The sequence below is a fragment of the Solanum stenotomum genome, chromosome 7, assembly GCF_019186545.1.
Source record: "Solanum stenotomum isolate F172 chromosome 7, ASM1918654v1, whole genome shotgun sequence".
Classification (NCBI taxonomy): Eukaryota; Viridiplantae; Streptophyta; class Magnoliopsida; order Solanales; family Solanaceae; genus Solanum; species Solanum stenotomum.
In genome coordinates this window covers 61,200,521-61,219,345 of record NC_064288.1, presented here as the reverse complement: position 1 = coordinate 61,219,345, position 18,825 = coordinate 61,200,521, and the positions used below count along the sequence as shown (strand labels likewise).

At 32.6% G+C, this 18,825-nt stretch overlaps 1 protein-coding gene across 1 annotated transcript in view; it reads left to right on the top strand.

The window, feature by feature from the left end:
* The window catches only part of LOC125870633 (disease resistance protein RUN1-like), a 32,150-nt gene that overhangs the window by 6,073 nt on the left and 7,252 nt on the right, over positions 1 to 18,825 (top strand). Inside the window, exons 2-3 of the mRNA XM_049551110.1 lie at positions 8,400 to 8,584; positions 8,830 to 9,922. Coding sequence (XP_049407067.1) covers positions 8,511 to 8,584; positions 8,830 to 9,922 — 1,167 coding nt within the window. The 5' untranslated portion in view covers positions 8,400 to 8,510. The remainder of the gene's footprint in view (positions 1 to 8,399; positions 8,585 to 8,829; positions 9,923 to 18,825) is intronic.

Here is an 18,825-nt window from a genome sequence, read left to right as displayed (position 1 = left end):
GTGTGTTTTTGGGGTATCCACACGGCAAAAAGGGCTACAAAGTTCTCAGTCTTAAATCTCTACAGTGTTTCGTGTCACGGGATGTTGTCTTTCATGAGTCAGTTTTTCCTTTTTCCTCTATCAAGTCCTATGTTCCTACCGATTCCTTATTTTCTACTGCTAACCAACACACGCTGGAAAATCCTTCTTTGATGTCTTCTCATTACCTGCGGATGATCTTGTCTCTTCAAATGATCCCATCATACAATCTACACCTTCTCCAACTATAGTTCCTGATTCTTCACCTCAACCAGAGCCTACTTCACCTATTCCCTCTATTAGCTCTTCACAACCTACAATGGTTGATGTCATAAGGCAATCCAATAGACCACACAAGACACCTTCCTACCTACAGGATTACATCTGCAATGCTCTGCAGTTGACTGATGTACACAATTCTTGTTTTCTTCCATCCGTCACACCTGAGTCTTTTCCCTTTAGTGGTCTGTCCTCTACCAACCAAAATATGCTCAACTCTTTATCTAATATTCAAGAACCTATTAGTTTTTCACAGGCTGTTCATCATCCTGGGTGGCAGGCAGCTATGGAATCGGAAATTCAGGCTCTAGAATTAAACAAAACATGGGATGTAGTAGAACTACCCCCCGATCGAAAAGCTCTACCATGTAAGTGGGTTTACAAGGTTAAGCAACACTCTGATGGCAGTATTGAGAGACTAAAAGCTCGATTGGTGATACGAGGTGATATACAAAGAGAGGGAATCGACTTTAATGAGACCTTCTCTCCGGTGGTGAAAATGACTACCATCAGATGCATTCTTGCTACAGCAGTAAAGAAGGGTTGGGGCCTCTATCAATTGGACGTGAATAATGCTTTTTTACATGGAGACTTAGATGAGGAAGTCTACATGAAATTTCCAGCAGGCATCACTCCTCCTTCGCCTAAACACGTCTGTAAGTTGAATAGGTCGATCTATGGTCTTCGTCAAGCATCGAGACAGTGGTATGCTAAACTCACATCTGCCTTAAACTTTAAAGGATTCAGGCATTCACTAAATGATTATTCTCTTTTTGTAAAGAAATCGGACTCTTCCATTTCGATTGTAGCCATATACGTTGATGATATCCTTTTAACAGGGAATGATCAGGCAGAACTACATGCTTTGAAGATCTTCCTTGATCAAGAATTCAAAATAAAAGATTTGGGAAACTTACATTTTTTTCTTGGAATGGAAGTACTTCGTGAATCACATGGTTTGATGCTCTGCCAGAGGAAATTCACTCTCAACTTGCTCAAGGAGTTTGATATTCTAGACCTATCGCCTGTGTCTTCTCCTTTAGACCCAACTGTCAAACTAGTTGCTCAAGAAGGCGATCCAATTGATGATCCTACTTTGTATCGGCATCTTTTGGGCAAGCTAAACTACCTCACACACACTAGACCAGATCTCTCCTTTACCGTACAACACTTGAGTCAGTACATGCAGGACCCCAGGAAACCTCATCTCATTGCTGCTCTTAGAGTCCTTCGCTACCTTTTGAAAGATCCTGGACTTGGCCTTTTCATGTCACCTTCTTCTTCATTTGAACTACGAGCCTTTTGCGATTCTGATTGGGGAACATGCCCTGATACTCGCCGATCTGTCAGTGGTTTCTACATTTCATTAGGGACTTCTCCTATTTCTTGGAAATCATTTTAAGTTTTTGGCTGAAATCATCCCTCAATTATGGCACAAACCTAAAGTATATCCTTTTACTACAATAATGGACAAGAAACATCCAAAATAAGGATGAATATTGAAACTTTTTACATAGATGAGTGTTGTTTTTTGTTCTGTATAATAATATGAGGATGTATCCAAAATCTAGGCTATAGTTTAAGGATGATTTTTACCAAAAACTCGAACCATTTTCATTTATCATTTTAGATATTTTAGCAAGCTATATTAAAATTATTATTACATTATTTTTATTTCATATTTAACAACTTTGTGCAATAGTAATGGCCATTACCAATGATCACACAATTTTTATAGAAAGAAAAGTAAAATAAAATCAAATTCATGAAATTCAATATTTCAAAATTCATTTTACCTAGATGCAAAGCATAAATAACAATTCATTTTCGTTGGGTCAAAATAAGTAGATGCAAATTATAACATAAATAAAGTGCACATCATGAATTAAAGTCTTTTTTTTTTTCCTTTGGAAAATTGAGTAGATCCAAATCAGATCAAAATTTTATATGAATTAACAAGATACAAGACAAAAGGGGAAGATTATTCTCTTTATTTTATCCTACTCCAAATAAAATAAATTAACAAGATACATGACTACTTTTTATCATGTCTTTTTTTTTTTTTAATTTACTCTTTTTTGATAGTGGAAGACACACTGAGTAGTGAGTACCGCACTAGTCCACCAACCAAAACCTAAATTTTATATTTACGAAAGAATAGGATTTACATAAAAAAGTGCTTTTTACCATATCAATTTATGTCAATATATCTATTTTTAATATACACGTAAAAAGGGAGGGAACTATCTAAGAAATATGTTGAGAAACTTCCCTTTCATTTCGATTAACCTTCTTTAGGGATAGTAAATGAGTTGATCCAAAATTAAGTTTCCACGAAGAAACAATAACCTGTGGTGTGGGTACATAAGTAGCTGCTTCACTCATCTTTTTTTTCCATTAAACTGAAAAATCGCTTAATTTGTCATCAAATATGAATACTCAAGGAGCATCATCTTCTTCTTTTTCACACTTGTCTTATAATGTATTTCTTAGTTTCAGAGGTGAAGATACTCGCAAAAACTTCACCGGTCATCTTTATTTCCGATTGTGTCAAGTCGGAGTTAATACCTTCATAGATGATGAGGAATTGAGAAAGGGAGACGTCATTTCAATTGAATATTTCTAAAGATATAAAAAAAAAATATGTCATTTAACTTGGCTTTTGCTGACATCTATGTCCTCCAACTTTAGATGTATGCAAATAAATACTTAAATTTGTCTAAAATTAAACAAGTAGACATACTCATTTTATGTGACGTAATAATGTAGGACACAAATTTTCATGTAAGACGCCATGTCTATTTATTTAATTTTATACAAATTTAAGTGTATACTTGTGCATACTCAATAAAAAAGGACAAATATAAAAGAAGTCCCAATAATATTTTTAGTGGCATGTCAAATTCAAATATAACACAAAAAAAAAAAAAAGAGTAACGGTAAAAGTAAAAGTAAAAGTGAATGAGACATATCTAAGAAAAAATATGTTGGGAAACTTCCCTTTCATTTTGGTTAACCTTCTTGTGGAAGTGTACATCTACATATTTTAATGTGGCCTCACTATATCTCGTGAACACCCTACATTGATGTAATAATTATTGGAAGAGTCTAAGTGATCAATTTATAAATTGAAGAATTTAATTAAGACCAAATTTGAATATCGTTTATATGTATTATACCTTTTTCTAATCTTAGCACCTCATAAAATGCGGAAAAACAATACACTCCAAAGCTTAAAGTACACAGAGGAAAACTTTGAACTAAATAAAAGTATATTGTGAAATTAATATATTCAATTAGTACAATTCAAAATTTTAAAGTTAGAAATAAATGGTATTACCATGATTTTGAGCAATATACCATTTCATACACCTTTACAGTATTTTGTCATAAAATATTATGATAATTCAATCTATAGAAAAAGGGGACCCCAGGAAGATTAAAAAACTATAGGTTCTGAATTTTATAAAAAAGGGCCGGGTTCGGGATAATTCTTTTAAACATAACAAACAAATTTCTTATCATAAATACGAAGTTCCCAATTGGAAAGCAGGTAAGAAATCGTATTAGTTATAATTAAACAATTTTACATTTTTGGCTGAAATCATTCCTCAACTATGGCGCAAATCTAAAGTATATCCTTCTAATATAATAATGGACAAGAAACAACCCTTATCTTACCAAAAAATTGCATACTCATCCTTCTGTACAGCTAAAACATGTTCTAAGTAGATATCTTACTTTGTAACAATTCACTTGATTAAAGTTAATATAAGATACAATAGAATAATTTAACAAGTACTTCTCGAGGACACATAATCGGAGGGAGTGTACAATAGCTCAAAATATAGTGCAGAAGACGATTTAGGTTAGGAGATTTAAAGGGAAAGCCACATGCTTGACACATATTTTGACGGTAACAAGATAGTTTTTTTTTACCAAAATTAACAGAAGGATGACTAATGAAGCTTTTTAGATAGATGAATGATGTTTTTTGTTCAGTATAATAATGTAAGGATGTATCCAAAATCTAGGCTATAGTTTAAGGATGATTTTAATCAAAGACTCAAACTATTTTCAGTTATTATCTTGGATATTTTAGTAAGATATATTAAAATTATTATTGTATTAGTTTTATTTCAAGTTTAACAACTTTGAGCAATAGTAATGGGCATTACCAAATGATCACCCGATTTTTGTAGAAAGTAAATTAAAATCAAATTCATAAAACTCAATATTTCAAAATTCTTTTTAACTAGATGCGAAGCATTAATAACAAAATTCATTTTCGTTGGGTCAACATAAGTAGATGCAATTAAAGCATAAATAAAGTGCACATCATGAACTAAAGTCTTTTTTTTCTTTTTGAAAATTGAGTAGACTCCAAATCAGATCAAAATTTTATATGAATTAACACAATACAAGACAAAGGGCAAGATTATTCTCTTTATTTTATCCTAATCCTAGTACTAGTTTAACTACCAAATCATGTGTAAGTGCATTTTTGTGTATTTTTATCTACTCCTATAACATGTAAAAAACTAAAATTAAATTGAAACCCGCATAAAATCGCATGAACTTACAATCCGTTAAATAAAATTACTTCAATTCTCCTACACCACCTTAAAACCTCCATGCTCCACATAGCCTTAAATCCGCCTTACCCCACCTCATTGCCATCCCTAATTATTTCTACTACTTTTTATCGTGTCTTTTTTTTTTTTTTTTTTAATTTACTCTTTTTTGATAGTGGAAGACAGACCGAGTAGTGAGTACCGCACTAGTCCACCAACCAAAAGCTGAATTTTATATTTACGAAAGAGTAGGATTTACATAAAAAAGTGCTTTTTACCATATCAATTTATGTCAATATATCTATTTTAATATACAAGTAAAAAGGGAGGGAACTTTCTAAGAAATATGTTGAGAAACTTCCTTTCATTTCTTTCATTTCGATTAACCTTCTTTAGGGATTGTAAATGATAGGGGTGTACAAAATCAAACCGAAAATCGAATCAAATTGCAAATCGAGTCAAATCGGAAAAGAACCCGACTAGTGGTTTGGTTTGACTTGCCTTGGTATTGGGAAAAAAAACTCGACTATATTTGGGTTGGGTTGGTTTGGTTTTAACTAAAAAAAAAACAACCCGATATTATATATGTAATTTTAAAATTTTATTTTATACATAAAAATATTTACTTTGATATAATTTTAAAATTTTTCTTATACTATTTCATAGTTTTTATCTTTTAATATATTATTTCAAGTTTAAAACTTAGAATTCGGAATGGTCCAATAAAGATTATAGTTCATAGATGTTGATAATTATAATAAAACTTAAATCAAAATCAATTTAATACTAATGCAAAAAGAAAATCAATTCAACACTAAGAATGACAATAATATTGAATATTTGTTCTTTAGTTTTACATTGGTTTAGACAATTAAAATACATAATATAATTTTAATTTCCTTAAATATTCAGTAATGTAACTAATACTTATTAAACTTATTTTAGCATGATTTAGTACTTTTAAATTATGATCATTTTCATTATGACTTTGCAATATTTATTTTATATGATAATTTCATTATTATTTTTTGGGAAAATGCATAAGTACCCCCTCAGCCTATGCTCAAAATCTCTGAGACACACCTAACCTTTACTAAGGTCCTATTACCCTCCCGAACTTATTTTATATATAATTTTCTACCCCTTTTTGGCCTACGTGGCACTATCTTGTGGGCCCAGTGCGTGTTGATAATTTTTTCAAGAATAGTGTCACGTAGGCCGAAAAGGGGTAGAAAATTATATATAAAATAAGTTCGGGGGGGTAATAGGACCTTAAGTAAAGGTTAGGTGTGTCTCAGGGATTTGGGGCATATGTTGGGGGGTACTTGTGCATTTTCCCTTATTTTTTATTGAATATTTTAGTGTCATTAGTACTCATCTCATATTTTGTGTTATTTTCTTAAGAAACACCTTAGAAATATTTGGAGCACAAGTTAATTATATGTTTGTATGCAAACTTTACTGAAAAAATCCAAAAATCTGGAAAAAAAAATTCGAGGTTTATTAGTTTGGGTTGATTTATAAATTTTAAAATTCGACACAATTATTTGGTTTGGTATTTGAAAAACCCGAACCAACCCGAGGTTGAAAAACCCAAAAAAATCTGAATTTTATTAGTTTGATTTGGTTTATAAATTTAAATTTTTTACACAAATGGTTTGGTTTGATATTTGAAAAACCCGAATCAACTCGGTCTTGTACACCCTTGGTGAATGACTTGATCCAAAATTAAGTTTCCACGAAGAAACAATTACCTGTGGGTATATTTTTTTTTTCTCCCTAGGAGCTCCCACCCCTTTTTGCTCCCTTGGTGACTCGAACTCGCAACCTTCGGGTTGGAAGTGAAGGGTGTTTACCATTCGAGCAACTCCCTCTCGTCACCTGTTGGTACATAAGTAGCTGCTTCACTCATCTTTTTTTTCATTAAACTGAAAAATCGCTTAATTTGTCATGGTAATGTCACATCTTTCCCGGCAAAAAGAAGAAGAAGCATCTATGGCAGCAGTCGTGGACGACTATTCTTATTCCTCGTGTCTAGAGCAAAGTTCAGAAGAACTTCAGCACGGCATAAAAGAGCAAAGTTCTGATCAAATAGAGACATCTCCTAGTGGAGTCACAGAGTGTGTCACATAAGTCAAAAGAGGTACAAAATTACAACAAAAAAGAGATAATAATATGACCTTAATTTGGTTAAAATATGTCGCTGAGATTTAGATCATACTCTAGGAGATAGTTAACTTTGTATTCCTTAGGATATTTCATATAATATATGATCATGATTACGTTGGCATCATCTCATCCCAACGAGAAAATGACTCCTAAATGAATTTTGATCAATTATTTCAATCCACTTGTCGATAGTGTGAAAGAGATGAAAAAAAAAATTCAATATTTCAAAATTCTTTTTAACTAGATGCGAAGCATTTATAACAAAATTCATTTTCGTTGGGTCAACATAAGTAGATGCAAATTAAAGCATAAATAAAGTGCACATCATGAATTAAAGTCTTTTTTTTTCCTTTTGAAAATTGAGTGGATCCAAATCAGATCAAAATTTTATATGAATTAACAAGATACAAGACAAAGGGCAAGATTATTCTCTTTATTTTATCCTAATCCTAATACTAGTTTAACAACCAAATCATGTGTAAGTGCATTTTTTATCCATGAAAGATTATCTATCACTCTTATAACAGGTAAAAAGTCAAAATTAAACAAAATTACTTCAATCTGCCTACACCACCTTAAAACCTCCATGCTCCACATAGCATTAAATCCGCCTTACCCTACCTCATTGTCATTCCTAATTATTTCAACTACTTTTTATCGTGTTTTTTTTTTTTTTTCAATCTACTCTTTTTTGATAGTGGAAGACACACTGAGTAGTTAGTACCGCACTAGTCCACCAACCAAAAGCTAACTTTTATGTTTACGAAAGAGTAGGATTTACATAAAAAAAAAAAAGTGCTTTTTACCATATCAATTTATGTCAATATATCTATTTTTAATATACACGTAAAAAGGGAGGGAACTATCTAAGAAATATGTTGAGAAACTTCCCTTTCATTTCGATTAACCTTCTTTAGGGATAGTAAATGAGTTGATCCAAAATTAAGTTTCCACGAAGAAACAATAACCTGTGGTGTGGGTACATAAGTAGCTGCTTCACTCATCTTTTTTTTCCATTAAACTGAAAAATCGCTTAATTTGTCATCAAATATGAATACTCAAGGAGCATCATCTTCTTCTTTTTCACACTTGTCTTATAATGTATTTCTTAGTTTCAGAGGTGAAGATACTCGCAAAAACTTCACCGGTCATCTTTATTTCCGATTGTGTCAAGTCGGAGTTAATACTTTCATAGATGATGAAGAATTGAGAAAGGGAGACGTTATTTCAACCAAACTTGACAAAGCAATTGAAGAATCTAGGGTTGCCATTGTTGTTTTCTCCAAAAATTATGCTTCGTCTAGTTGGTGTCTTAATGAACTTGTCAAAATTCTCGATTGCAGAGTGAGGTTAAAGCAGGTAGTTTTGCCTATTTTCTATGATGTTGATCCTTCTCAAGTGCGAAAGCAAACTGGGTCCTTTGGCGAAGCTTTGGCAAAACACAAGGAACGATCAATTGGAGCTGAAAGAATGGAAAAGTGGAAAGCTGCACTTACTGAAGCAGCAAATTTATCTGGATGGGATTTGAGAAATGTTGCTGATGGGTAACACTTCTTAATTCAACTATTAAATTTTCAATTTAAGCATTTGCCTAAGCATATAAGTTGGTTAATTTTGGAACATTGTAAAGTCTTTTTATATTTCTTAAATTTCGTGTCAAATCAAACTGTAGAATGGGACAAGGGATAATCTCCATTTTATAAACTCTGTTATCTTTTGGTTATTGATTTTTATCTTGTTCATCAAATATTTTAAAATACTTAAGTATTTATTGATGCAAAAACTGTAGGCATGAATCAAAGTTCATTGAAAGTATTATAAAACAAGTTCTGCAAGAGGTTAACCAGACACCTCTAGATGTTGCTCAATATCCAATTGGACTAGATTCTCCTATCGAACATATAGAGTTGTTACTGCAAAGTGGATGTGAGCATGAAGTTCGCATGGTTGGTATATGTGGCGTTGGTGGAATTGGAAAAACAACTTTGGCAAAAGCTATCTATAATCGAATATTTCAACAGTTTGATGGTAGTTGCTTCCTTTCTGACATTAGATCAAAAACTGAAGAATCGGGTCTAGTCAAGCTTCAAGAGAAACTACTTTATCAAATCCTCAAAACTAAGGAATTTGAAGTTGATAGTGTTGCTGAAGGTGTTAATCTCATCAAAGCAAGACTTGGGTCTCAGAAGGTTCTAATTGTTCTTGATGACGTGGATCATAGAAGCCAATTAGAATCCTTAACAAGAGAAAGAAGTTGGTTTCGCTCTGGTAGTGTAATAATTATTACAACCCGAGATGAACATTTGCTATATGGGCTTACAACAAGTGAGATATATCGGGCCAAACTTTTAAATGACAATGAAGCCCAACACCTTTTTTCTTGTCATGCATTTAACTGTTTTTCTCCACCACAAGAATATGTTGAACTGGCACAAGACATAATAAAATATTCAGGTGGGCTACCGTTAGCTCTTGTGACATTGGGGTCACATTTGCAAGGGAGATCCATTAAAGAATGGATATACGAGTTCAAAAAACTAAAAGCAATTCCTCACAGTGATATTCAAAAGATTCTCAAGATAAGCTTTGATGGACTTGATGTCAATACTCAGAGTGTTTTCCTTGATATCGCATGTGCCTTCAATGGTTGTTATGAGAGTGAAGTTACCAAAACATTAAATGCGTGTGGTTTTTATTCTGAAAGTGCAATTTCAACCTTAGTTCAAAGGAACTTGCTCCAAAGGGATTGTCCTAGTTTGGTGATGCATGGTCTAGTGCAGGAAATGGGAAGAGAAATCATGCGCATGGAATCTCAAGACCCTGAAAAACGGAGTAGATTGTTCAACCCTCTAGAAGCCATTGATGTTCTACAAGGAAATAAGGTCAGTAAATTTCATTATCTTTATCATGGTTATACTTCTTCTTCTTCGTTTTTCATTTACTAGTTTTTGGGTACGCGCATCACGAGTGTAGTTGTGTGTACCAATTACTATAAACTTATAGTTTATGACAATCGTGCTCCAAATAAGACTTTAGACATCTTATTATAATGTTTGACTCGTAAATGTTAAGTATTTATAGGATTTATGTTGCACTATAAAATATAAATGATGGTGGCTATAGGAATGATGGTGGCACTATAAAGTCTAAATAAGTAATATCTATTTAATTGTAATCTAGACACAAATTTCTTTATATAAGCAAAGAACATATTTCGCTAAAAATGGAATAAGAAAAGACTACATTATATATAAAAAAGAACCTTTAAAACTAATACAAAAATAACTTACAAATGGTCATCACTATAAGTACTGTATATAAAATAGTACAAATAATTCATTATTTTGTTGTAATTCATACAACATGATAAAAAAAAAATTACTTCCTCAGTTTAAAAAAGAATGACCTCCTTTCCTTTTTAGTATGTTTCAAAAAGAATGACCTCTTTCTTTTTTTGATAACATTTTAATTTCAGTTTTCCACATGACATGTTTAAAATCACAAGATTAAAGGGCAAATTTATACATTTAACATAACTTTAGTTTAGGCCACAAGATTCAAAAATTTTCTTTATTTTCTTAAACTTCGTGACAAGTCAAACTAGATCATTCTTTGCGAAACGGAGGGAGTACTATTATTTCCTTTCAAACATTCATTACAATTAATAAATTAATCAATCATAACGTCTTCGATCCAAATATAACAATAATATTATTGCCCTTAACAGTTCTACAAAGATTGATGACAACTTTTCTTCTGCGGTCTATGACTATGACCAGAAAGCAAACCAAAAAAAGAAGAAAGAAATGATATATCAAAATTGAGAAAATTGATCTTAATTTATAGGAGAGAATTGACATTAACATACTTTAGTAAGAAGATCAGATATGAGATTTATAAATTCATTTTCCTTTCTAGGTGTGACTTTAAATAGGAAAACCTTAGGTGATGGGAGATAAAAGGAAAAAAAATAAAAGAGGTCCATCAATTTTCTACGTGATTATGTAACCTTTGATTTTCGCATGTGATTCATTGAACAATATAATTAAGAATCTTTTGTCTTCTTGTTAATAATTACTTATAACAATTTAATATTAATTCACCATATAACATGAATAAATTGTAACAGAAAGAATTTGATAAAATTGATATCGGCTTAATGTGTAACTCTCCCTTGTACTAATTAATAATTTATTAGATGATTAATAGTATTTGTATTTGATATAAGAACAAAATGGTAATCTAACTTTTGCCTAACATTTTTCCTACTTTTAGTATAATATGATATGATGATATAAATATAATATAAATTATAAATTTATATGAATGATATGATGATTAAATTAAATATACATAGATATTATAGATGATAAATATTATTGAATTAGATATTTTAATTAGGAATTAATCTAAAAAAGTGCAAAAAGTCATTAACATTTTTATTAAAATGATACAATTTAATATTTAAATTAAATAATTAAATGTTTTTATAATATTTTAATTTATAGTAGAGATAAAATCGTAAATCAACTTTTAACTATTTTGATTCCCACTTATAGTGATACTAGTTTTTCGACACGTGTGTCTCTTGTGATATTTTATAGATCAATTTAAATGGTAAAAATCCTTTTAATGATTACAATTAATTCTATTTGAGCAACCAATTATAAATTTTGAACTTTATGAGTAGTTAGCAAACTTCCAATAAAGTCACAGATGGCTAATAACTTGAGAATAAATAAAAATACAAATTGACAACAATTAGAAATTAATTTAAAGAATTCTAATAGAGAAAACACAAAAAATAGAGGAAAAAAATACACAACATACATCTACTACTAAGACTTTATTCATAACAATATATATGGAAAAAGAAACAGAGAATTAGTACACAATTTTTATTAATATTTTGTAACATCTGCAGAGAAGCAATCGTCAATTGTGATAGAGATAATATCTCTATTCTGCAAATTTAATTTATAACAGTCAGAAAATAAGTTAAAAGAAAAAAATGTGTTCTAAAAATAAGAAAGCATAAACTTAACAATAAAAAAGCAAACACTGAGAAAAGATTCCGAATGGCAAAGAGATAAAAAAGATACTCAATTTTTACCTTTGGAAAAACACTACACATAAAAGATTTATCCGTAAATCACTACTAAATGATGTATGAACATTAAACTTCAGAAATCAAATAAGCACAAAAATATAACTAAGCAACAACAACAACAACAAATGCATATATTAAGAAAGATCTGTTATTCATAGCTGCAAAGCTTCATGATATCTACTAATATTTACTATATTTCATACTGGATAATAGTGAAGAGTGTTGCTTGATAAATAAATTCAGTAACCAAAAATATAACTTATAACTTACCTGTTAAATATGTAGCTTCCATCTTACTGTTTCTTTTTCTATTAACGTTGATAGCTATATATATTGTTGATTTACCATTTCATTATGGATAAATATGTCATTGATGAGAAGATCTGATAGTTATCATCAATTAATTTGATAATTGATAATTGACAATTTTAAGAAAAATATGCAGATAAGAAAGACTCAAAATATTCACTAAACAATGTGTCACGACCCAAAACGAGTAGTGAATAGCACCCACACTTAACCTCCTAAGTGGGCGAACCAAGTAATCTAAACCCCAACATATATCAATAATTCAACTACGAATAACATTAAAAATGTGGAAGCTCACAACTTGTTAAAGTAACCAATCAAATCAACCTCTAAAATCTATTACACATTATCCCCAAAACCTGAAAGGCATCACATCAAGGACATCTAATCTCCAAATACTAAGTCTAAGAGTATCAAACACCGAAATAAATGAAATAAAGTAATTTGTGTCCGAAAACTATGGATATCAGGTCATGACCGAGAGAATCCAACACAAGCTCGAATGAATAGCTCACCCTTGAACCTGATATGCTGAGACTGGCTAGAGCTGAGGGCAAGTCAAAGTTGATGGTACACTCGCTGCACTCCATAAAGAGAAAACAAAGAAAAACACAAGTAGGGCTCAGTACGGGACAACATGTACTGAGTAGGTATCATCGGCCAACCCAAAATAGAAATTAATATACAATGAATAATAGTATAAAATCAACTATGACACTTAACAGGTGGTAATCAGCAAACAACATAAACCAGTGACAACAACACTAAAGTAAGTGCACAATCAATCACAATATCAAACACACATATGGGGACTCATGCCTCCACACCACGCTCATTTTGGAAATGGGTTCTTTGAGATTGAGTACATTAAGTTAATTCAATATCTTTTTCCTTTAATGTTACCGTGTCGGAACGTGACACTCCGATCCAATAATACCGTGCCGGAACGTGACACTTCGATCCAAAAATACCGTGCTGGAACGTGACACTCCGATCCAATAATACCGTGCCGGAACGTGGCACTCCGATCCAAAAATACCGTGTCAGAACGTGACACTCCGATCCAAAAATACCGTGTCGAAACGTGACACTCCGATCCAATAATATTATTTATTTATCATTTATTATGACCGCTTTTCAATTCATTAATAATATTACATCAAGCCTTCTTTATTCAAGGCATCACTTCGATAGAAAGGTTTTCAGATTATAAATCTCACGGTCTCAGGATTTTAGACCAATCACAAACCACACAACCAAGCCACACAATCAAGTACATAGAGAACTTCACAATATCATTCAATGCATATCAATCGCTATTAAGAGTTTATCTATCAAATAGAATAAACCATAACCTACCTCTACAGAAGAGCCGAAGTCAAGCAAGCTAATTCCTCAGTGTCATTCCTTTCTTCAATGTCTTAGAATATTTTCAATCTATCAAATATATAATATTCGTAAGTTAACGAGTTCAGTGACACCCATATTACTCTGTCTATCCTAGACTCAAAACTCACCCAATCTATAATCAATCTCCTAAAGTTCAAGGCTAAGAGTAAGTCTTAACCCCTCCAATTAACATAACTTTATTCAACTAATACAATACACCTAATATTTAACTACCTATCTTCATATACCAAAGCTTAGTTTATAACGAGCTACTAAAATTATGTACAACATCCAGGACCTTCACTTTCGTGCAACTCTATTCAGTCTATATAGTATAAATATGTAATTGTAATAACTCAGTTCAGTGCCAATCATTAATTGGCCACTAAGAGGTCATACAATAATGCCAAAACTCAACTCACGTGAATGCCCAACAAGTTTTCAACCCAATTCTTTAATAACATCAACAAAACAAACCAAACCTATATTAGATAATCACTGAGCAATCCGTGTAACCTCCATTCTTCTCAAATCAACCGATAATAACAATTTCCTACATCATCATGTTCCTTCCAAGATTATTATACTTTGGATTCATCTTAAACTAATGTAAAATCAAGAGGGCCATTAATTGATACATGAATAATTCCCAAAGCTCTAAAACCAAATTGGATTCACTCATCCTTGTTTTCAAACATTTAATTTCTTATCCAATCATATAAAGGTTACTTATTACATTACAAGAAAAGTGTGAATTACATGGGGATTTTTCTTGGGATTAGTATCAAAATTCACAGGTAACTTATTTTCCTGCAAATTTTCATACTAATCCCCAGGAAAATCCCCATGTAATTCACCATTTTCTTGTAGTGTTATACCAAATTATAATAAAATAACAGTAAAGAAAATAGGTTGTACCCTGCTTCTTGCACTTAACTTTATCCCACGAACAATAAACAAAAAGGTGTCATATAATCCTTACATATCACTATCAAACCAAATTCTCCCAACTGACATATTCTCCCACAACAATATTATATTCCCTCAAGTCCAATTTTCATCAGTGACTCCGTTTCTAATGTTTTCCAATTCACTTTTTCGACCTCCTTTTCACTATTCATTATATAATAATTGATATGAAACAACCCACAATGTAAACAAGATTTAAGAGGCGTGATTGATTTACCTGAGTCGCTCACGTTCGTCTTTCGTTCACGCCGCTTTCTGTTATTCTTCTCTTCCGTTCTTTTCCTTTTCTTCTACGGATTATTTTCACCCTAATTATTATATGACTAATTATAAGAGTGGTGAAACTGGCTCACTACTAGTTTTAATGTTATCTTCTTTAACCACCAACTACATTAATTATTAAAACTACCCTACTAATTTCATAATGTAATTACGAATAGTTCAAAATACCCACTTAGAATCTATCGAACTAATCTTTTATGAAATAAAAAGATTTGGTACTCAAAACAACTAAATGGGCCGGTACACTATGTGACTCTTTAACTTTCAAAATGATAGGAGGTGAAAAGGTGAAAACATTTTCTTTTCAATGAATACATTCATTATACTAATAATTCACCATTTAATAAACTTCTACCTAAAAACGTTTTTTTAGCATATAACAAGTAGGAAGTAATTTTAAACAGTAAAAGGTAAAGGATAATTAATTAGTTTCTCATTTAATTAATTCGATTCATTTATTAGTATAGGTAAATTTATTATTTAGTACCATGTAGTTAGGGGTGTTCACGGGTTGGTTTCGATCGGTTATTGGTCAAAACCAAAACCAAATCAACTTAATCGGTTTTAAAATTATCAAAACCAAACCAAACCAACTATAATATACATTTATCGGTTTGGTGATTATCGGTTTTGGTTTGGTTTGGTTTGGTTATTCGGTTATTAACCATACACAAAAATAAAAGAAACAATTCATTTAAAATGTGAAAAAAGTGACAACAATCCATTCAAAACGAAAAATAGTTAGAATGACTTAAATTACTGAATTTTCGATCACTAAATTTACTATCAATAAAGCTTTAAAATTCACTATATTGGTGTCACGCCCCGAGCCTACACCCTGGGAGGGACCGGCACTCGGAGACCATTGCTGGCCCCAAGCGAACCCTTGGTCTGGCTTTCTTAACTCAACAGCACAACTCAATGCAAAGAAAGGTTATAAAACAACCAACTGATGCATAACTTGCCAAAAAGGCAACTCGAGTCTCAAAATAGAATATTTACATAAATACATAGATGAGAGACTCAATACTAACTGACTGACTGTTTATGAAGCCTCTACAATATTGAGATGGATATTGGGACAGACCTCACAACACCCTAATTAAAACAAAACTAAAGATCAAAACAACCGAGTCCTCCGGAAAGCAAGGAGGCTCACCACTGACTCTAGAGTGCTCAACTGGATCAACGGCGTGCAGGAGCTGATCCGGGGTACCTGTGTCTGCATCGTCATAAGATGCAGGCCAACTAGCATCAGTACATGAAATGTACGAGTATGCGAGCTGGAAAGCTAAACCACAACTTAAGCTTGAAAAGAGTACAAGAGAACACTTACCTTGGCTCTGTTCAACTCATGAATAACTGAACTCAATATATAAAGCAATAAGACACATGCAATATATAAAGCTTGTAAAACTCTTAAAACAAGACGTAAAAATCATATTTATAATATCATGAAAATATCATGCTTCCTCTCAAGGTCTACTTGTGCAATGTATGAATGAATTCCCATACCCCCATCCACACTAAGCAGAACCCTCGAGGAACTATGCAATTTCTACTGTGGGAGTTCTCTAACCGACAAACCACCACTACGAATCTGAGTGGTGATACAACATTTTACCTCACGTTGCCCGAGGACCATCCTATACCTTGCCGTGATATAGGAAGCTAACTTTACTAAGTGGATCCACTAGCTTAACTTTACGGGTTCATCTAAAAAGTATGACCCGTTAACTCCCATGTTGGCTACATGGTTCTTATGGAGAGTTGAGTTTAATATGAACTCGTATCCCCAATTCGGTGCTCAAGACTACTCCCAAAAATACTTTAGCTCATAAGTGTTTTAAACACATCTTTTTTTAGTTGAGATAATTACTCAAAATCTAGCCCAAAGGCTCACTTGGAATCGATGTTCCTTTTTCTTGAAAACTAGCACAAAGGCTCTTTTGGAAACATAGTTCCTTTCTTACTCAAATGTAAAAACATTTAGAAACTTCTTTGGGAATACATAGTTCCCTAATAACTTTTGAGAGATGAACTCAACTTTAAACTCTTGACTCAACTTGAAGCTTGAGACCTCTTACTTAGCTTGAAACTCTAAGCTCTTTACTTGACTTGAAACTAGAGTCTAATAATGAAGTTAAAACGTTCAATAAAGACTCGTGAACAACTTTAAGAACTTGCTTGACTTACTTCTTAACTCTTGACTTCTAACTAACTCTCCTTGAATTGGATTTATGGATTCAAGGTGTTTGATCACATGGTACAGATGAGTTCGGGAGGTTTAAATATACCTTAGAGTGTTGGAAACCACAATAAAACATAGGTACAATACCAAGGAACATGCATGGGAAGGTATGAAATGAAAGGGAACACTTGGTGTTCTTGGCGCTCTGCAAGGCGCGGAGCGCCAGCCCTTGAAGTTCAGAAGGGTCTTGCTGGCGCTCTGCTAGGCGCGGCGCCCCAAGGGGGAAAGTTCAGAACCCCTTTTGGGGCGCGCTGGCAGGCGCGACGCGCCAACCCCTTGCCCAGAAAGCTCGACTTTTTCTCCCCTTTTTTTCCAACTCTAAGCCTTCTAAACTTCAATGGTTTCAATCCCAAGCACTAAGGATCATAAAATCCCTCAACATACAAGAGATTTAACTCAAAACCACAACCAAAAACATGCCCAAAACAACAAGGGACTTCAACAACACCATCAATAACATCAACAACACAAACCAACAATTTCAACAACCCCATCAATCTTTTCTCAATAATAAAAGGAGCTTGGGGTGTGGGGGAAAGGATCAACCCACACTATGAACTCACATACCTAGTAGGGATCACCCCCGACGATTTCCACGACGATCTTTGACGGAAAACTCCTTGATCTCCTCTTCTTCTTCTCTTCTTTCTCTCTTCTTCTCTTCTCCACTCAAGAACCCTAACTCTTACTCTTTTAAAATGGAACAAAAATGATCCACAATAAGCCTAACACAACAATATAACCTCAAAAGAAATGGCTAGGAAAAAGACCAAAATGCCCTTAAATTTCCGGACGGATTCCCTGCCAACTGCCCAACTTTCAAAGGGCATAACTCACTCATACGAACTCGGAATCGAGCAAACTCGGTGGCGTTGGAAAGAACATTCCACGAGCTTTGCGACCATAACTGGAACTACATGTAAATCATCCTGATCTAGAAGTTATGACTGCTCAAAGTTGGCCAAAAACTCACCTTTTCCATACTGCCAAAATTTTCCAGATTTTCAAATTCTTTCCAAAAATGAAAATTTTCCAATTCTAAGCCTCTTCTTAGTTATTTCAAATCGCCGGATGTTACAATTGGCCTAGAAGGAAGAGACAATAACATTTTCAGTCCCACAAAGAATTGTCATAGACACTCATATACATGAAATCAATAAGATAAATGTTTCATCTTGGGCATTTTTGCTTTCAATAAGTAGATTATAAAGAAATTTTAATGAAAATATGTATAAGATCTTTAAAATTGTTTATAAAAACAATATATTAAGTATGTATATTAATAAAATATATGTATATAATTCATTTGTTCAGTTCGGTTATTTCTTCGGTTTTTTCCGAATAAAATCATAACCAAACCAAATACTATCAGTTTTCAAAAATCTAAAACCAAACCAAACCAAACCCAAATAAAATCGGTTTTATTTTATCGGTTTGGTTTGGTTTTTCGATTTGGATCGGTTTTTATCCAAACC